This window comes from Mesocricetus auratus, unplaced genomic scaffold (genome assembly GCF_017639785.1).
Source record: "Mesocricetus auratus isolate SY011 unplaced genomic scaffold, BCM_Maur_2.0 Super-Scaffold_100037, whole genome shotgun sequence".
Taxonomy (NCBI): Eukaryota; Metazoa; Chordata; class Mammalia; order Rodentia; family Cricetidae; genus Mesocricetus; species Mesocricetus auratus.
This window is the reverse complement of record NW_024429215.1, coordinates 4,533,770-4,556,204: the sequence shown is the minus strand read 5'-3', so window position 1 is coordinate 4,556,204 and position 22,435 is coordinate 4,533,770. Positions and strand designations below refer to the sequence as shown.

Genomic DNA, 22,435 nt, shown 5'->3' with positions numbered 1-22,435 from the left:
CTCCGATGATGGCTGAAAAAAAGGCACAGATCTGTAAGTAAAACAGTATACCATTAGGAGTTAGTCTATCTAGTCTCTGGTGTCAGGTATGGATTCAGTTTCCTGGAGTGAGCCCAAGGTCAGTTTAGGGCATGGGTTGTCTTTTGCTCAGCGTTTTTAACCCAGGAGTCTGCTACTCCAAGATAAATGAGGCAAGATAACTTGTCTCCGAAGGTTTCAGAACTCACTCATCCAGCGTCCTCCCGGATGCAGCTCTGGTCTAGGCTGCAGCAAGCGTATGTGGAGTCTGTGCAGAGCCGGTCCAGGGCAGCCTGACAGCTGCAGCCATGGGGAAGGCGGCAGGAGACCGACTGGGAGGGGCGGGGCCCTGGGGGCGGGACACCTGTCAATCAGAGGAGTTCAGAGGAAAGCAATCTTAGGGGAGGCGGAGAATGGGGTTACCAATTCAGAAAAGAGCCCACGGTGGGAAGGTTTAAGGACAGGTAACCCGAAAGGGGGTCTTTTGGGCGGGGCCGGGAGGAGCCGTCTCCAAGGAACCAGGCTAAAGTGACAAGAAATCCCTCCATTCCCTATCGGACTTGGGGAACCCCGCGCTGCAGACCCGGGTGCGGGGGGGGGGGGGGACACGGCGGGCGCCGGGGACCTGGGGACGCTGAGGATGCTCACAAGGACGCCTCTCCCGGTTCTATCTCTCGGTCCTGGTTTGCTCTCTGACTGCTTCTCTGTCTGGGGGTCTCGTCTCTCCTGGCCCTGCTCCCAGACGGCCTTCCCTTCTGCTCATCCTCCTCCCCACGCACGTGCTCACCTAGACCTGTTGCTCATGGAGTGCGCTGTTAGGTACCCAGTTTCCACTGCCTTATCCTTACAGACACAGCTTTCGATATTCTGTCAATGTCTTTCCGTTGTCATTAACTTTGAGATCTCAGAAAGTATGTCTAACTGTACTTTTTATTCCCACTTATTTTACGGTTGCTGGAAGGACTATCAGTCATAAAATAATTCTTAAAATAACCTAGGACAGTATTTGCATTGTCAGTTGTTTGCAAACAGGGTATTGTGGTATTGTGGCAGTTCCAAAGCTCCTGGAGTTTAAATTCGTCCACACTTTCTAACTCCCTTGTTTACCACATGCCTACTCAACAGAGTGGCCTTTGGCCTCAATACTAGGCATCCTCAGAGAGCTGTGTAGATATAATTACATTAGGAACTAGTGAAGATATGGTGAAACAGAAAATGTATTTTATGGACTACCATATATATGATTGTAAACATTAAACAAACCTTTACTCCCCATTAATTTCCCAGCTCAGATGTATGCAGTCTACATTGTAAATACAGCATTCAGAAATGTGTCTTCATATGCTGTGTTTTTATGTTACATCTTAGGTCCAGGCAAGCGCACAAATATGCTATTAGAGTATATCTCGCCTTACTGTTTTAAAGTTAGCAAACTCGGCCGGGCATTGGTGGCACACGCCTTTAATCCCAGCACTCGGGAGGCAGAGGCAGGTGGATCTCTGTGAGTTCGAGGCTAGCCTGGTGTACAAAGTGAGTTCCAGGACAGCGTCTCAAAAAACAACACACACACACACACACACACACACACACACACACATACACACACACACACCCCAAAACAAACAAAAATCCATTAAACTACCATTTCTAACTAGAATCAAACAGATTAGTGCCAGTAATATTACCAACCAGAACATTAAAAAAAAAAAAATCACATAACAAATACAAAAAAAATCCCGGTAGAATAGAAATGCCATAGGGCAAACTAAGAGATTTTATGATAAACTCCAAAAGGTAACAGGAAGAACAGAACAGAGCATCACAGTGAAGGTCAGGTGTGCTACACCAATGCCAAGTGTACAGTGCAGAGGATAAATGAATAGTGTTAGCAGGAAAACTGTAAGGACAGGAAGATGCATACAATATCTACTCTTGTGGTACCCTGAGCCACAAGAGAGAACTAGAAATCAGAAAAAAAAAAGAATTAATTACAAACAGGTAGGAAAGTCACCACATTCCTTTTTAATGACTCACCACACTCACCATAGGAAAACCTTAGATTTGATAAGTGCTTACATTTAATAGTTGGATAGACTCAATCCAATTATAAGTTAAAAGACTTATTTATTAGTTACCAGCTGGATCAGCAATCTTTGAGCCAAATTTGAGAATGAATGTAAGGTGACAGGAGGGTTTTTAAAGAGGAAAACCACAAGAAGACCTTCAATGTCTACATAAGCAAGCAGAAACCTGTTCTGCTCTGCCCAGTTAATCGGTAAAGGCAACCCCCAATAAACTTTGGTTATCTTTGTAAGCAACCTACAGAAACAAAAAAGGCAGTTAGTCATATAACAGATAGTCATGGCGGTACACTTTTGAGTGGGTGGGTGTCACTGGATCATGGTTACTGAAAATTTATTTTCCAGGGACTGGAGTCAGAGACAGATGGATGTTGGGTACCAAGACAGTTTCTTTAACTTCACATTCCGCACTGGTTCTATATCATAGGAATCAAGTAACTGATTCGCATTTATGTAAGGTGAATGGTTAGTATTTTAATTAAGACATTCAATCAGGTCCTAGGCCCCATCTTATATAAACCTTTCTCTAACTCTCTCATTGTGATGGTATTTGCAAAACTGAAGGTCTCTGGAAGCAGGCATGAGCATCAGCATGCTAATAGGCACCACAGACAGTCATTTGTCACTTTTGACAGTGATACGGAAATGGCTACTTTGGTAGAGGGCAACTAGATTCCTTTCAACCTAGCATTCCAACCTTGTGTTAATGATAAGGGATGAGGTACTGTCTTTTGTAATTGCTTTTCAGCTGAAATAGGACAAACAGGAAGCAGAGAAAACATCTCTCTCTGTCTCTGTCTCTCTCTCTCTCACACACACACCTCTTTCTCTAAGGATTTCACTTTACTCCCTAAGATGTGAGACTCATTCACACACAGCTCACACACATGCAGAGTAGTTTCCCCTAGGATCCCGGAGGAGGAGGATTAAGGGAGACTGCAGCAAAACTATTCTCGCACGAGAATCCGGACCTCTACAGTTCTCCCACAGGAGATCTCTAGAAAAAAAGCTCTCTGCCCACACCTCCTATAAGAAGTCTACTTAAAGGCAAGGAACCCTAAAATAAAGTACAACAGTCTGGCCACGTACGCAGAGCTCTTTTCTTCAACCAAGGACACATTTTTTTTTCTGATACAGGTGAATGATCATAATTATTGATGATTTCTAAAATTTAGTTTCACGAGTTTGCTAGCCATACGATACTGTGGCCTGATATATTCTCACAGCAGGCACACTGCATTTGCCTGGACCTAAGATGCAACATTCACACAACATAGGAAGACACGTGTGTGAATGCTGTATTGACATCCAAGACTGCATATATCTCGGGACATTAGTGGGCGACAAAAAAACTTTGCTTGGTAAATGTCAATGTTTCCAGCCATAACTGGAGCGCTGATGTTTATTTTCCTAATTCAATCAACAGACCTCCGTGGGAATGCCTACTCCTCGTAAAACCTCGGGGCGAAAGAGGCAAGTGGTGAAACGGGGGAGTCAGACCGCAAGGCTGCATTTAAATTCCAGGAGCTTGGGAACTGCCACGATAGCGGAGAGAAGCCTGTTTGCAAACAAAACACCATGCAAACGCTCTACTGGATTATTTTACGTGTTGTATTACGACAGAATAGTCCGGCATCCGTAAGTGAAAACTAATCACGATAAGGCCCACTTCAGGGGATCTCAGCCTTCCACGACAGCCCGGTCCCCTCCCTCCCGGGTCCCAGCCCCGCGGCTCCTCTGACCTGGGAGGTTCCAGGGCCGCCGGGCTGCGGTTCCCGCCACTGCGCTGCTGCTGACGCTGACTTTCCCAGGCCGCCCGCCCCGCGCGGACACAGCGGCTCCGGAGTCTCCAGGTCCCCAAGGCGCCCGCCGTGTCCTCCGCACCCCGGTCTGTAGCGCGGGGCTCCCCGAGTCCGACACGGAACGGAGGGATTTCTTGTCACTTTAGCCTGGTTCCTTGGAGACGGCTCCTCCTCCTCCTGGCCCCGCCCACTACATACCACTTCCTGTGACTTGCCTTCTTTTTTTTTTTTTTTTTTTTTTTTTTGGTTTTTCGAGACAGGGTTTCTCTGTGGCTTTGGAGGCTGTCCTGGAACTCGCTTGGTAGTCCAGGCTGGTCTCGAACTCACAGAGATCCGCCTGCCTCCAACCGCCAACCGCGAGGTTTTTTTGTTTGTTTGTTTTTGTTTTTGTTTTCTTGAGTTTCGCAAATCCATGCTGCAGTTTGGTTTTTTGTTTTGTTTTCCGCTCAACTCCTCTGATTGACAGGTGTCCCCGCCCCCACGGCCCCGCCCCTCCCACTCGGTCTTCACCGCCTTCCCCATGGCTGCTGCTGTCAGGCTGCCCTGGACCCCCTCTGCACAGACTCCACACACGCTTGCTGCAGCCTAGACCAGAGCTGCATCCGGGAGGACGCTGCACCCCGGGGTCTGACCCCACAGTGAGTTCTGAAACCTTCAGAGAAAAGACAGGCAGCCTAACCCTGACTTGACCACCAGACTCCAGGGCAGCAAAATCACACCAGACGATAACAGGCTAAATTCAGATGCCAGCGTCCCATCGCCAACACAAACATCACAAGGCAAAACCAAATACTGCAGCTGTACCTGGGGGAGAGGCATTTCAGGAAGTTGGATTCTGAAAATAAATCAGTGTCTCCAGAAGTCAGTGGTCAGCCCATTGCTAACAGCCCTGGGACAAGTTCATCCTGCGCTATATGTCGCTCACCACTAGATGGCGGTCTTGTCATTTCATTTTACCATTCCAGAAACAAGTTGGTCTTCTGCGATTCATGCTAAACCTGTTTTGAGATAAAACATACAATTTATTATTTTTATTTTTAAGCCAGTGGTGAATGCAGAAACTCTTGCTGTGCCAGATTTAGAAAACTGTTGTGCCCAAGTTCTGAACCCCAAAAACCAAGAGGCCCATTTCAATGCAAAAGCAAAGAGTCTTTTATTGTAGATGTTTAACGAGCTAACCCCATTACCTCGGGCCCTTCACCCCGCCACCATGGCGAATGGCTGGAGAAAGACCCCAAGCAACCTCGATGCAGGGATCTTAAAGGACAGCATAAGGGGATTGTCTAGGGGTATGAAACAGTCTCAGGGTTGGTGCACTTCCATGCTTGGGTGACCTGCCCTGTGTTGATTGGTCAACTGGTTGTTATGGCCCATAGTCCCTCCCAGGGTGGTTGCTATGTTCTGCAGGTCACTGTTGTGCACTGTCTGTATAGCACACCCAGAGCTGTAAAGCACAGCCCCGCCAGCTAACTTCTGATTGAGACTGACAAGGGCCATCTATGAGAATGCAGGTTTGGAGCTGTGTGTTGGAGCCTGCTGGGCTCAGCAGAGGACTGCAGCTAAAGGCAGTGATTCTCCTCCTACAATCCATCCATAGACAGCATTTGAGAGTTAAGGGTGGGGCCCTGTGAGCCTTTCCCTTTCCTAGACTGACTGTGTTCTAGTGTGAGGTCAGTGCAGGTCAGTACCGTTGCTGTTGGTTACTGATCACAACAGCTGTGTGGAGTCTAGAGAATGGCATCTGAACCCGTCCTGCTCTTCCAGTGGTTTCAAGCAGGTCCAATGCTCTGATGGGTCTCACTATGGGTGCAGGTGATTCTGAGACACTATAGGTGAGGGGCAGCCCCAGGAGGGGCATGTAGGGAGTTGGGGCCCTGACCTGAGTAGAGCCCATACTCACCTCCAGCAGAAGGTGGAGGGCTGAGGGGGGCCAAGACTGAGGTTTGGCCAGACTCAGGGTGGTCCTTTCTGCTGAGGCGGTTCCGCTCTAGGTGTAGAATAGGCCTAGGAAGATCCACGGAGGGAGATGTAGGAGTTGGGGCCCCAAGCAGAGCCCACACCCACCTGAAGCAGAGGGCTGAGGGTGAAGCAGGAGGCAAGATTCCAGAACATTTTTTAAATGACTGTATCAGTCAGTGATTCCTTTTTGGTTGTATCACTATCTGGTGCGGTTTATTTTTTAGTTTTTATTTTTTTAAGACTGGGTTTCTCTGTGTAACAGCACTGGCTCTCCTGGAACTCCATTTCTACACAGTGGTGCCCTCAAATTTCCTGAGATCCACCTATATCTGCTTCCATAGTGCTGGAATAAAATGAGTATGCCACCAAGTGCCACTTACTATCTGGTTTAATATCAGGTAATATTAAGACTCAGGGGGAAATCTTTGTTTTTTGTGGCAAGAAGTTTTTTTTTATATTTTATAAACAATCTTATTTTACTAACCAATTCCAGTTTCCACACCCCCTGTCTCCCGTTCTCCTCATCTTCTCCCCACCCTGTCCCCATCTACTCCTCAGAGAGGGTGAGGCCTCCCATGGGGAATCATCAAACTCTGTGACATTCCTTAAGGCAGGACAAAGGCCACCCCCCCACCCTGCCACATATCTATGCTGAGCAAGGTGTCCCTCCATAGGGAATAGACTCCAAAAAGCCAGTTCATGTACTAGGGATAAATACTGGTTCTACTGCCAAGGCCACCCAGTGTCAGCCACATTCAGAGGGCCTAGTTCTGTCTTGTACAGCTTCCCCAACTGTCAATGCAGAGTTAGTGAGCTCCCACTTGCTTGGGTCAGGTGTTTCTGTGTGTTTCCTCATCATGGTCCTGACACACATTTGCTCATATTATTGCTCCCCCCTCTCTACAACTGGAACCCAGGAGTTCAGCCCAGTGCTTAAGTATGAATCTCTGCATCTGCTTCCATCAGTTGCTTGATGAAGGTTCTATGATGAAAATTAAGCTAGACATCAATCTGATTACAGAGGAAGAGCAGTTAAGGCACTTTCTCCACTATTCCTTAGATTCTTAGTTAGGGTCATCCTTGTGGATATCTGGGATTTCCCTAGTGTCAAGTGTCTCCTTAACCTCATAATGCATCTGTCTATCAAGGTATCACTTTCTTTGCTCTCCCTCTCTGTCCTTCCCTCAACTCCAACCTTCCTGACCCTCATGTTTTCCTCACATTCTCACTCTGACCATCCTCCATGCTCCCAATTTACTCAGGAGGTCGTGTCTATTTCCCTTTCCTGAGGGATCTATATATGTTTCTCGTAGTGTCTTCCTTGTATCCTGACTTCTCTGGGGCTGTGCACTGTAGGTTGTTTATCCTTTTTTCTATGTCTAATATCCACCTATGAGTGAGTACATAACATGTTTGTCTTTCTGTGTCTGGGTTACCTCACTCAGGATGGTTTCTTCTAATTCCATCCATTTGCCTGCGAATTTGAAGATGTCGGGTTTTTTTCCTACTGAGTAATACTCCATCGTCTAAATGTACCACATTTTTGTTATCTGTTCTTCAGGTGAGGGGCATCTAGGTTGTTTCCAGGTTCTGGCTATTATGAATAATGCTGCTATGAACATCGCTGAGCAAATATCATTGTGGTATTGACTGTGCATCTTTTGGGTATATGACCAGGAGTGGTATTGTTGCCCCAAATACAAGAGTACCCTTGTTTGTAAAAGAAACATTAGTAAAGCTTAAGTCATACATCAAAATTCCACATACTAATAGTGGGAGATTTCAACACCTCACTCTCATCACTGCACAGGACTGCCAGACAGAAACTTAATATAGAAATTAAGGAACTATAAGAAGTTATGGGTTGTACTGGAGAGATGGCTCAGCCATTAAAGACTAGGCTCACAACCAAAAATATAAGAAGTTATGGCTTAATTGGTTTTAACAGATCCCTATAGAACATTCTACCCAAACAAAATAGAAAAAACTTCTCAGCACCTAAAGGAACCTTCTCTAAAATTGACCACATACAAAAACATTGGAATAACCCCCTGTATCTTGTTGGATCACCATGGCTAAATGTTAGAATTCAACAACAACACTAATTTCAGAAATCCCACAAACTCATGGAAATTGAACAATGCATAATTGCACCATCCCTGGGTCAAGGAAGAAATAAAGAAATTAAAGACTTCCTAGAATTCAATGAGAATGAAGACACAACATACCCAAACCTATGGGACCCTTTGAAAGCAGTGCTACGGGGGAAGTTCATAGCACTACGTGCCCACATGAAGAAACTGGAGAACAGTCACACTAGAGAATTAACAGCACAGCTGAAAGCTCTAGAACAAAAAGAAGCAAACTCACCCAGGAGGAGTAGACACCAGGAAATAATCAAATTGAGAGCTGAAATCAGTAAAGTAGGAACAAAGAAAACAATACAAAGAATCAATTAAACAAATAGTTGGTTCCTTGAGAAAATCAACAAGATAGACTAGCCTTTATCAAACCTAACCAAAAGACAGAGAGAAAACATGCTAATTAAAAAATCAGAAATGAAAAAGTGAACATAACAACAGACACCAGGGAAATCCAGAGAATCAACAGGACATACTTTGAAAACCTGTACTCCACAAAATTCAAGAATTTAAAGGAAATGGTCAATTTTCTGGATAGGTATCACTTGCCAAAACTAAATGAAGAACAGATAAATAATCTAAACAGACCTATAACCTCTAATGAAATAGAAGCAGTCATCAAAAGTCTCCCCCCTCCCAAAAAAACCCAAGGTCCAGATGGCTTCAGTGCAGAATTTTACCAGAAATTCAAAGAAGAGCTAATTCCAATACTCCTCAAAGTGTTCCAGGCAATAGAAGCAGAAGGTCCACTGCCAAATTCTTTTTACAAGGCTACAATTACCTTGGTACCCAAATCACACAAAGTCACAACTAAGAAAGAGAACTACAGACCAGTTTCCCTCATGAACATTGATGCTAAAATACTGGCAAATTGGATCCCAGAACACATCAAAAAATCATCCACCATGAGGCTTTATCCCAGGGATGCAGGGATGGTTCAACATATGAAAATCTATCAATGTAATCCACCATATAAACAAACTGCAAAGGGAAAACCACATGATCATCTTACAAGATGGTGAAAAAGCCTTTGACAAAATCTGACACCTCTTTATGATAGAGGTCCTAGAGAGAGCAGAGATAACAGGAACATACCTGAACATAATAAAAGCTACATACAGCAAACTAACAGCCAACATCAAACTAAATGGAGAGAAACTCAAGGCAATTCCTCCAAAATTAGGAAGAAGACAAGGCTGTCCACCTTCTATATCTCTTCAATATTGTACTTGAAGTTCTAGCTAGAGCAATAAGACAACAAAAGGAGATCAAGGGGATACAAATTGGAAAGGAATAAGTCAAACTTTCACTATTTGCAGATGATATGATAGTTTACATAAGTGGCCTGGAAAAACTCCACAAGGGAACTCCTACAGCTGATAAACACCTTCAGTAAAGTGTCATGATACAACATTAACTAAAAAAAAATCAGCAGCCCCATTATATGCAGATAATAAATTGGCTAAGAAAATAATCAGAGAAACATCACCCTTTACAATAGCCATAAACAGCATCAAATATCTGGGGATAACGTTAACTAAAGAAGTGAAAGAACTGTATATCAAGAACTTTGAGTCTATAAAGAAAGAAATCAAAGAAGACACCAGAAAATGGAGAGATCTCCCATGCTCTTGGATTGGTAGGAACAACATAATAAAAATGACAATCTTACCAAAAGCAATCTACAGATTCAGTGCAATCCCTATCAAAATTCTGGCACAATTCTTCACAGACCTTGAAAGAACAATAATCAACTTTATATGGAAAAACAAAAGACCCAGGATAGCAAAAACAACCCTATACAATAAAGGAACTTCAGGAGGAATTACCCTACCTGACTTCAAGCCCCATTACAGAGCTATAGTCCTGAAAACAGCTTGGTATCACCAATAGAATACAAGAGATGGAAGAGAGACTCAGGTGTTGAAGACACACTAGGAGAAATAGACTCATCAACCAGAGAAAATCTCAAGTCCAACAAATCCCTAACACAAAATATTCAGGAAATATGGAACACTGTGAAGAAACCAAACCTGAGAATAATAGGTATAGAAGAAGGTGAAGAAATACAGCTCAAAGGTGCAGAAAATATATTCCACAAAATGATAGAAGAAAACTTCCCTAACCTAAAGAAGGATATGCCTATGAAAATACAAGAATCTTATAGAACACCAAATAGGCTGGACCAGAAAAAGAAGTCCCCTTGCCACATAATAATCAAAACATGATGTTGACCTGAGAATGGGGCTGGAATAAAGGAGGACTAGTGGATGGGATAACCAAAAGGAAGACTGTATGAAGAAGTCTCATGAAATCACACTTTCATTCAAGTTATTAGGAAATACAATTTTAAAACATTGAGCAGGGGCATCCTCCATGCTGCTTCCAGGAAAAGGGTATGCATTTCAACTCTCTGTACCAAGTACTGGTTATAAGTCTAAGAATTACTGGACATGAATGCCAGAGAGTCATCCCAAACAAAATGTGGCATTGCCAGTGATCTTTCTTGAACAACCTAACTACATTTTGTTGCTAAATAGGCCAGTTTACATGTTTTTGTGTGTATTGGTGCAGTTTTCTGAGTGAGAGACAGCAGGAAACACACACACACACACACACACAGAGAGAGAGAGAGAGAGAGAGAGAGAGAGAGAGAGAGAGAGAGAGAGAGAGAGAGAGAGAGAGAGAGAGAGAGAGAGAGAGAGAGAGAGAGAGAGAGAGAGAGAGAGAGAGAGAGAGCAGTGTTATATGTACCTGGAAACTCTCCTTCCTGGCTCCCTTTTGTAGGCTGCAGGCAGAAATAATTGTCAAATGTGTTACTTTCCCCTGAATCCAACATATTACAATACCATCCTACTGGGCAAGTTCTTCTTACTGGTGAAATGTTGCATGACTGCTTATGGGTATAACCAATGTCTCTCTTGATTGGTTTAGATACCTGACTTATAGAGAAAAATTGATGCTTTGGTCAAAAATTCAGTCTTGGGAATTATATGTCAATTGAGTCAACCTATTTCTGTTTTTAATGATAATCTGTCATCTAAATACCCATGTTTAAAATTATCACTTTCTACTACTCTCAAACTTGGTGAAAGAGGTCTCCCCTTGCAGTTGGTAGAGGATAATGCAGAGACTCATAACTCTTCAGAAGTACAATGAATGATCAACTGTGTAGTACTGGGGTAGTTATGATTTCTTTCTGGCTGAGGGAAGACCCCATGAGTCTGCTATACTTCCATGAGAATGTATGGCAAGTTAGTGAAACATCATTTATGTTTGTGTAGTAAATATTTTCCCATTTTTCATTACTTCTTAATGAAATCATGAATTTCCTCTAATATTTCTTCCTTTTTTTTCATTGTTTTGTTATATGACATTGGGTTTCTCTGTGTATCTCTATTTGCCTTGGAGTTTTAACTTTGAAACCTGGTGAACTCTCAGTGATCCACTTGTTTCTGCCTCCAGAATTTGGAAATTATGCACCACTGAGCCAAGAGTCAATGGAGATTTCATTTCTTTTTATTTTTATTTATTTTTTGTTTTTTCGAGACAGAGTTTCTCTGTATTGTTTTGGAAACTGTCCTGTAACTCACTATGTGGGCCAGGCTGGTCTTGAATTCACAGAGATCCACCTGCGTCTGCCTCCCAAGTGCTGGGATTAAAAGCATGGGCCACCAACGCTCAGCCCATTTTTTTCATAAATTAAAGAAATCTCATTTACATATCAATCTTTCATCTCTATCTCTCCAGTCCTTCCAATTGCCCCACCATCTCCCAATCCTACCCTCATTCACTCCTCAGAGAGAATGAGGCCTTCCATGGGGGATCATCAATCTGTCCCAATATATGGCACAGTACCAAAGCCCTCTTCACTGTGTCTTGGCTGAGCAAGGTATTCCTCCATAGGGAATGTGCTCCCAAAAGCCTATTCATATACTAGGGATAAATACTAGTACCACTGCCAGTGACCCTAGACTCCTCAAGCGCCCCAGCTCATACCCACAATCAGGGGGCCTAGTTCAGTGTTTTGCAGATTACCCAGGTGTCAGCCTTGAGTCCCTAAGCCCCCACTTGCTTAGGTCCTCTGATTCTGTGGGTTTCCCCAACACAGTCTTGAACCCTGTTGTTCATCACTCCTCCCTCTCTACAACTGGAGTCCAGGAGCTCAGATCAATGCTTAGCTGGGAATCTCTGCTTCTGCCCCATCAGCTCCATTGTTGATGGTAATGCAAACTCATACAGTTACTGTGGAAATCAGGATGTTGGTTTCTCAGGAAATGGGAATTGATCAACCTCAAGACATAGCATTTCCACTCTTAGTAATATAATCAAAAGCTGCACACTCACACCACAAGGACAAACCACAAGAGGAATCTTCTTTTTTTGCATATGTCAAGTAGTTTTATTTTTGTTTGTTTTTTATTGTTTTATTTTGAAAAAGGTTTTCACTGTGCATCACTGAGCCAAAGCCATTGGGGATTGCTGAGACATTTGTGCGCATTCCTGTTATGTCTGCTGCTGATTGTGTGGTGGGCAGCCCATTTGGTTGCAAAGGCAAGGCATAGGTAAAGGAGGGCTGAGTTAGACTTCGCTGATCCTTTGTGTATATAGAATTTACTAAACAGAGATAGATTCATGCTGTTCTAAAACATTTATCATGTCATTTTTGTTTCCAGGGTTGTGTTGTTTAACACCTTTTTATATCTTTAGTCATCATTGATAAACTGAAAAAGCAGTTATCTATTACAATCATTTTTAATTACCAGCTCCATAACCCAACTTCTAAGAATCTAGAGGCAATTGAAGCCCATTCACAGGTGGGCAGTTCTTGATGTTTGAAGAAATCTAGATAGAAAAAATGTCTTAAGCCAGCCCTGGCAAGTTGCCATTTACCTAGCAATGTTTTAATAACTCTTAATGGTCACTGTATTCAAGAAAGATCCTCAGCCCAAACCTGCTGCAGGTTAATGTTCTTTTTCTGACATAATACAATATTCAAGTTCTATATCTTTACTAATTTAATGCATATATGTAATCCTAGTACTTTTATTCCATCGTCATAAGATACCACAGTAGCCCTGCACAAGCTAACTTTTCTAGGAATGGAGGTCCTGACACCTCTTTCTTTGATCAGTTTTCACAGTATTCTTTTCCCATTGATATGAATTACTGTGTAAGGCAGAGGTAGCTCTAGCCATTCTAATTTTGTTACTGGGTATACCACATAATCACCTGAACATACTGAAGGAAGACTTGGACTTTGTTCTGATTAACTTATTTTTGAGTAAGTACAGGCATGGATGTTTCAAGACTATCTCAGAGCCTTAACAAGAGACGTCTGTCTTTATGTGCATCGCATCCTAAAAGGCATAAGGAAGATCTTTAAATTAGATGAGTATATCTCCCTAAAATCAGAGAGGTTCTATGCACATGATATTCCTGGGGAAGCTTACCAGTACTCCTAGGAGAAGTCATGAATGATTCATAAGAATTTCCATAATTCCAATATGTCCATGTTGTACAGATATGAACCACCCCAATCATGCAAGATATGGAGGTCAAAGCATCAATTCAGGTTGAGGGCATCATATAGCTCAGGATCTTGGTCAAGATGCTGAGCTGGATCCATGACTTTCACAATTCTCATCAGAAATGTCTGAAATAACAAAGACAGCTTCTCTCTTTACATTTTCTCACCCTCTTTCTGTTTTAAAGTTTTATTCTACTATGAAGATTTTGAAGTGAGAAAATGGTGAGATCACTTGTTTGCATTTAATTTAGGGTGAGATTTGCTTTTGTGAGCAATTTGAACACTACAGAAAGGATTTGTCTAATTGAATATGTTTGATAGGTGTAACTTCTAATGGATAATGATGCATAGGTATTATGTATTGTGGCTCCAAAGGAGTCGGTGCCGAACCGGAAGCCGAACTCCGGGAAAAGAGACCGAGACTTCCTGTGTGCTGTCTTTTATGCCTTCCCCTGTAACGCCCCCTAGCCATGCCCAAAAGTGACGTAGTTTACCGCCTACGTAAGTATACGTCTTTACGTCCGGCCATATACGTCTTTAGTCATGCCTAAAGTGGGTGTGGTTAGCGGTGTGGTAAACCGCCCTTTTATTACCTCATCTGTATGCGCCTCTAGTAAGTCACATGTTTAATGGCGGCATACAGACTTCCTCCTACAATGTATGATAAAAATTTATGTAGTTCCTGGAAATATGAGTTGTGTTATGTACAGCAAATTAGAGGTCTTTCCTACATTTTTTGTTACTACATTTTGTCATTATTATTATTTATTATTATTATTGTTAAGACTGAGTATGAAGTCCTGAAAGCCCTAGAACTGAATATATAGACCATGGTGACCTCAGACTCACAGAGATCTTCTTGCCTCTGCCTACCAACTCCTGGGGTTGAAGGTATGTATCACCTTGCATGACATTATTCTCAATTTTTGGATGTTGATCAAGATACATATTTCACAACTGTGTTTAAGTACAGCTTCAGGGAATATGATGCCCTCTTCTGGCCTCCACAGTCATCAAACAAATACATACTGCCAGAAATTCTTGTAGCCAAGGCAACCACACACATTTAAAATAATTCACACAGTTATTTTGTCAGAATTTTATTTCAATATGAACTCTGTGTAATTTTATAAGTTTTAAAACTTATATAAAGGCTTTCAGAAGTTCCTTATCTTTGTTTCCATTATATATATCTGGGATTTTAAGTCAAGAACACTATATAAATGCTATGTCACATTATTTACAATGGTGTTTGCCTGTCCAGTGTGAACTCTCTGGTGGCTTCTAAGATTAGAAAGGTGGATATAATACATGCTACAATCTTAACTTTTGTGAAGTTTCTCTCTGTGATATGAATTTTCTGGTGTGCTCTAAGATATGAGCAGTTACCCAATATCTTCTTACATTCCTTTTGTCCATAATACGTCTCCCCAGTGTGAGCTCTCTGAGGGTGCACTAAAATATTTTATGTAGACAAAGGATTTGTCACATTCCAGATTTTTTTACACTTTCCATTTCAGTACAGACAATCTGAGTGTACGAAGATTTTTCTTGAAGGAAAAGGATGTCTCACGTGGCGTACATTTGTAGAGTTTCTCTCCAGTATGGACTCTCTGATGTTTTCTAAGATTTGAACTCTGGACAAAAGACATGTCACATTATCCACATCTGTAAGGCTTCTCTCTAGAATGAATTTTCTTATGTTTTCTAAGATATGTGCTTGTAGTAAAAGATTTGCCACATTCTCCACATTTATAAGATTTCTTTCCAGTATGCATTTTCTGATGTTCACCAAGATATGTGCATGTAGTAAAAGATTTGTCACATTCCTGGCATTTGTAAGGCTTCTCTCCTGTATGAATTCTCTGATGCACTGTAAGAGTTGACTTCACAGTAAAGGATTTGTCACAGTAATTACATGTGTACGGTTTCTCTCCTGTATGAATTCTTTGATGCTCTGTAAGAGTTGACTTCAGAGTAAAGGATTTGTCACATTCTTTGCATTTGTAAGGCTTTTCTCCTGTATGAATTCTTTGGTGCTGTTTAAGTTTTGACATCATAATAAAGGATTTGTCACAGTCCTTACATGTGTAAGGCTTTTCTCCTGTATGAATTTTGATATGCAGTGTAAGACTCGAGCTTGTAGTGAAGGATTTCCCACAGTCCTTACATTTGTAGGGCCTCTTTCCTGTATGAATTCTCTTATGCAATGTAAGATTTGAACTCACATTAAAGGACTTGTTACATTCCTTACATGTGTAAGGCTTGTCTCCTGTATGGATTCTCTCATGTTTTGTAAGGCTTGACTTCATAATAAAGGATTTGTTACAGTCCTTACACGTGTAAGGCTTTTCTCCTGTATGAATTCTGTGATGTACAGTGAGGTATGACGCAGTACTGAAGCATTTCTTACATTTCCCACACTGGTACCGTTTCTCTCCAATGTAGTTTTGTTGTTGCAAAGGAGTATATGTAGTGTCAAAACATTCATCATCTTCTCTCTCCCTGTGTTCTTTCTTTTTAGTGTAGAGTCTCTGATCTTGAGTAATGCTTGAACTCAAGTCTAAGGGTTTCTCAGAGTCTTTAGAATTGCAGGGTTTTTCTCCTGTGTGCACGCTTTCATGTATATCTGTGTTTGATAAGTCAAGAGAGGCATCTCCAGGACTACTGCATCTACAGTCATTAGAGTTTTCTGTAATTTCACTTATTCGAATAAGTGCACATGTGGAGGGGTCATGAAGAATTTTCCCAAACTGATTACAGTGATAAGACTCCTTTTCAGTCTTCCCATGTTGATGGACAGGATCATACATGAAATAGTTCTCTGGAAAATTAGTAAGCTCATATTAGTAAGGATTGTTACAAAATGAAACATCTGATAAATTATTGTCTCTCTTTGTTATCTCATTAAAAATGTCAACCATAAAGCACTTAGAGATGTTTCTCAAACACTAATTGAATGTGTTCTCACAAAATCAGACTGACAGTCTTAAATGTCAGTGAATTATAACAGACATCTCAACCTTATGAAAATGTGTAATGGCACAGGATGGATCAGGAAAATGAGGGAGAAATACTTAGCTTTGGGATGTGCTCATTGATTCATTAAATGCAGAAAACATGTGTTTATGTTTAAATAATTCCTTTGAAACTGATGAAGAGGAGGTTAATCCAATCCCAGGTCCACAGCACTTATACTATTAAGTAAGAGGCAATGAAGAGTAGTATTCATAAGACCAAATTCCTTAAAAGATTTAAGTCTTACTTAAAAGTATCACAGGGTTTATTTTTTCTCTAGAAAACCACATTAGATTCTTCAGAAGTAGAAAGAAAGGCAATATTCTGCCAGATATCAGGGAATAAGATCATTTGAGACCTGGCTGTCACAGGCATTGATGGGTTATTTGTATTCCCCATTGACTGAGACCCACATGGTACCATGTTTCTTTAACTTTCTTCACCGGGTTATTTGAGTCTAGTGGGTACACCAGCTCCTAGGAGTATTTTTCAGAAGGAAAGCTGTCTATCCTGTACTAGTAAGAAAATGAAGGATCCTCCAGCCTCTGGGGATGGTGGGGCATGAGAAAATGGGAGGGAGAGGGAGCTGGGATTGACATGTGAAGCAAGCTTGTTTCTAATTTAAATAAAAAAATCTAAAACTGAAAAAAAGAAAATTAAGGATTAACGTAAAGACAGACATCAAAGAAGGCTACTAAAAATAATCCTTTTTCAAGCATCCACATTAGGCTTATAGTTTGTGAAATTATTCTAATCTGATGTCAAGAACTTTAAATCAAATTGCATGTTGTACTAGTATTCTCATCATAATAGGCTCTTGTTGCAGTAGTTACACTGACAGGATGCATCCTTGTACCAAGAAGCTACACTAAATTAAATGATCAGGAATGCTTTCAAGTAGAATTGAATATGGCAAAAACCATTCTCGCCTCTTGCTTTCTCTTTTACCAGAAGCCATCATTCCCAAGCCCACCCTGATTTCTCTCCTATCCATATCCCAGGAGAATCTCATTTGCTTCCAAAAGGTTACCAGGCCTACCATGCATACACTAATCCACATCTTTCATCAAGTAGACCCTGACCCATGTGCAATTTTGAAAAAGAATACAGACATCTAACAAAGTACTCTCATCAGCAAATGAAGAGAACACAAAGCAGAGGAATATAGGGATGTCTTCCTGTTGCTATTTCTTGTCAGAATCTTTAACAAATTTAGGGGAATGTAAAGGTTGTATATCTTGAGATTTTTCCTCAGTATTTTACCATGTCAGGTACAACTATAGACACAGAACTTTAACATATGGGTGTAAATAGTATATGATAGTAGTGTTATGAATGCATTATGGAATCAAGATGAGGCATGGTTGACACTTTTTACATGGAAAATGGAAACAAAAAATGAAATATTGTGAAAAGGTTCTTTTCTTCTTCCAAAATTTCCATGGATTCCTGCTGCTTCTAAGGCAACTTAACATAGAATTTACAACCAATAGTGCCAATACATACAAGGGATTATTAGTTAGGAATTCTACAAGCAAAATATTCTTACCCACAGAGACCAAGTTGTTGTAATTCTCCAACATCACATCAATGTACAAAGCCCTCTGAGCAGGGTCAAGGCATTGCCACTCCTCTTGGGAGAAGTCCACAGACACATCCTTGAATGTCAAAAGACCCTGAAACAAGAGAATTGTTTGACCATGTGTTAATAGGCAGAGTGCTTTTGTGTATATTATTAGACTTGAGAGAATTAAGGATGTAGATGATGAAGACATTTAATCAAACTGATGATTTTAATATAGTCACCATGTATAATGGATGTTCTAGGTTTGTAAAAACAGTATGACACAACAGGGTCACAAGCAATATAAACAAAACTACACACATTCAAGGTCTGAACATTGTTATGTATCTGTTTTGGATGCTGTGATTATGTCCTACAGGATCAGAGTGTACATGACTCAGAAGGAACACTTATGATGAGGAAAAGTGCTTTAATTGCTGTTCCTGTAGATCATGGCAATATACTGCTCTTCTGTCAACTCTGTGAATTCTTTGATTTTACATGATTCTATTATAACATGCTCAACTCTGTGTTTGAACCGTATGTCCCTTGCCATTCCATTATACAGCAAAGTGATAGATATGGAGGGTATAATTCATGGTTGAGTTCACAAGCAAATAATTTTCTCTTTTTTTCCACAGTAACTCTGTGTGTGATAACATTGTATACTGTTGCTTTAAACATTAACATATAAAAACAGGTAACCTATGAGCTTATTTTTGAGTCACTAATAAGCAGATAGAAAAAGCCACATCAACCACATTTGACACAATCTAAAATTTACCTAACAAAATGAGAATATGGCAACTTATGCTGAATAACAATTTCAAATATTTGGAAGAATTTTTCATTTCTGTAGAGTTCTAAAAATTGAGGGAAGTCCTGTTACAGGATATTTGTTTATATTGCATGCATGACCATGTGTGTGTGTTTTGCCTCACCTGCTTAATGCACCTGATTGGCTTAATAAAGAGCCAAATGACCACTAGCGAAGCCAGAGTTTCATGGATAGGGAGAACTCAGGAAGAATCTGGTGGGGAAGTATACGCCAGCAAAATCAATAACAAGTTTTAAGAAAGGAGGGCAGGTAAAAAGCCACATGACAGAACATAGATTAACAGAAACATGTAAATTTAAGTTATAAGAGGTAGCTTGGAAGAAGCCTAAACTAAAGGCCAATTCATCAACAACAATAAATCTCATTGTCATTATTGCAGACCTGGTGGTCCCACAAGATAAATCAAATTACAATCTCCAAAAATATATCCTATGATGTTTAAGTTGTACTAAGCAAGTACACACAATTATAAATGTCGATTTATTCAGAAGTGACATATATTTAATATAAGCAAAAGAATATAGTAAATTCTGTGAGAAATATCATCACCTTGTCAGTGCTTTTGAAATGATATAGAGCTCAGAAGAACAGCTCAGGAAAAAAATTGGGCTTTTTTTTGTATCTGAATTTTGTAGTTGTAATGATTTCCTTTTTAGTACTTATCTAAAAGATTGTATGTTATTAGTGTTTATGAGTTTTCCTTTATTTCTCTAGAAGTGCATGGTGACAACATATTCTGTCTGAGCCATGAGGAAGGTATAAATGCAAACCTGTAGGTCAGAGCCCATTCCCCAAGTCTCCACTTTAAAACACTGTATCTTCAGGGTAAGGGAGGAGAGCCATGACCTTCACAGCAACTGACTAGAACAAAGCAATTGTGAGGAGTGTTCTTTATGCATCAAACTTGATGGCTTCTGTGCATCTATCAGTCAATACCATCAAGATATTATTCCTGGTGCATTCCACATAATGCTGTATAATGATTCCCAACCATGAAAACCTGCATAGTGGGATTCTATTGGGGGCAAAAAGAAAAAGACTAATAGAAATACTAATCTCTGGCATAATGTGGTGTTATGTGCCATTAATCCCAGCACTTGGGCACAGAGACTTGTGGATCTCTGTGAGTCTGAGACCAGACTGGCTTACATGCTACTTCTAGGAGAGCCAGGGATGCACAGAAGGATTGCTTTCCAAAACAAAACAAACAAACAAAAAACCAAAACACTGCTCTCCGTAGCTTGGGTAGTTACAACTGAGCATCCTAAATATGTGTGTAGCGCGAGGAGCAAATATCCTGAGACAACTAGATGGCAGGTGTGAACAAATACATGGATATATCATCACTACTGTGTGATGGGGGAAGTCCTTGTGTATACGTTGTCTCATTGGTTGATTAAATAAAGCACTGTTGGCCAATAGGGAAAAAGATAAGAGGGGCTAGGAGTCAAGGAGGATTCTGAAAAAGAGAGGCACAGTCAGTCACAATGTAGGATGCAGGAGAAATAAGAGGTCTATACCCTTTTCTCCTGTAAGAGAAGACCATGTGGAAATATAGTGTTTCCTGTGTTATTTGGGGGCTGAGACAGCTCGGGACCCAGGCCGCTGGTGGGAAGACTACCCATTACAACCGTGATATTGAACACCAAGGAGAAATTCAATTAGACTACTTTGGTAGTTTGGATGTAATTGCCCTACATTGTAAGTGGCACTATTAGGAGGCATGCTTTTGTTGTTTTCAGTATGGCCTTGAGTTAGGAAGTGTGTCACTGTAGGGGAGAGATGGAGATCTCCTTTCCCAAGGTTCACTCAATGTGTCATTCGACTGACTTCCTACTGACTGCAAATTCAGGACTCTCAGGTACTTCTCCAACTTATCTTTCTGTATACATCCATGATGATAATGAATTGAATCTCTGAAAATGTGAGCTCAATTAAATGCTGTCCTTTAGAAATGGTGCCACCATCTTAGTCTCTTCACAGCAATTGAAATTCCAAGTAACACAACTACAATTTGAATCTACATTCAAGAATACATTTTCATGGTAGGATTAAGCCACATGTACAAGCTGCGTTCCACACTGTTCAGTGTGCTTAATTTTTAGTAATGGGAACCAAGAATTACTTATCATTGAAAACCAAGCTTTGTCTCTTAATTGCATCTATTGCTAGGATGTTGTGACCTCTGTCCCATGTGTTTCAATATGTGGTCTTTATAACCATTATTCAAGAAAATGGGACAGTGCTCACAGAGACTACATGACACAGGAGCTGTCACTTACTAAAACATAAAGTTGTATTCCATCTTCTACAGCAAACAGGCATCGCATACATGTATTTTATGGTTATGTGTTAAAATGTAAATATCTTGAAAGTTAGAGGTCATAAGTTCAGGTGGCATATTTACCTGCCAGGGAAAAATAGTCTGGGAAGTACTAAATGGAGAAAAGTGGTAATGTGGGTTAATTGAATTACATTGTATAGTTGTTGTTATAAATACTGCCTGGTATTGTCATAAAAGGTAGATGAGAAAATATGGTAGAGGAACAAGAAAGAAAAGCAGAAGGCTAAGCATATTTAATATTTCTCAAAGGATGCAAAAAGTACAGTACAAAAATGTGTTCTTTTCTACAAATGATTCTGGTAATTTAATTAGATTCTTTCATTTGTACAAATTTGGTCAAAGAAATGAAAAACTTTATTTAAAGCCAGAAACACATACAAATCTAGAAAACACAGAGAATACCCACCAGGATGTTGGTATGGGCAAGGTATTATTGATTAGAGAGAAGACCAACAGCACAGGAACAGAACACAGAGGACTATATGAATACACAATGTTTCTATATGGAAACAATTAGCAGTACCCACATACCCAGCTGAAAGGAGAAAATCTGTACCAGCAGAACTTCAGATAGAAGCTCATACATAGAATTTAAAAAGAATTTCAGAAATTAAATTAGAAAGAACTAAAACTGCCAAACAAGAAAAGGGCAAATAATTGAATAGACACTCTTGAAAGACAAATACACAAAGGACCATTAAATATTGCAAAGGTGTTCCCGATCCATAAATACCATCATGGAAACAGAAACCAAAGATGATTTGGAATATGGCTGTCATCATCTAACCAGAAAACAAATATTAGAGAAGATTAGGAGAGAAAGGAACACTCATACACTGTTGGTATATGAACAGGAGTGTAAATTAATACAGTCATTCTGGGAATCAGCTTTGAAATTGTTCACAAAATTGAAGAGACAATATATGACCCATCAATGTCACTCCTGAGAACATAACCAGAAACCTCCACATCCCAATACTTACAATATTTGCATACCTTATTCACTGCTACTGCATTTACCATAGGAAAGTATTAAAATCAACATAATTCTACTAACATGCTATACATATAAACTGCAATATCATGCAGTTGAAGAGAAAATGTCAACAAAATTTTCTGTAAAATGGACTTAGAATGTGT

At 40.6% G+C, this 22,435-nt stretch overlaps 1 protein-coding gene across 1 annotated transcript in view; it reads right to left on the bottom strand.

Moving 5' to 3' along the window:
• LOC110339482 (zinc finger protein 2 homolog) overlaps positions 1–18,335 on the bottom strand; it is a 35,952-nt gene extending 17,617 nt beyond the window's left edge. Inside the window, 4 exon segments of the mRNA XM_040733827.1 lie at positions 3,842–4,078; positions 15,105–15,314; positions 15,316–16,355; positions 18,099–18,335. Coding sequence (XP_040589761.1) covers positions 3,842–4,078; positions 15,105–15,314; positions 15,316–16,355; positions 18,099–18,324 — 1,713 coding nt within the window. The 5' untranslated portion in view covers positions 18,325–18,335.
• Positions 18,336–22,435: the final 4,100 nt, after the last annotated feature.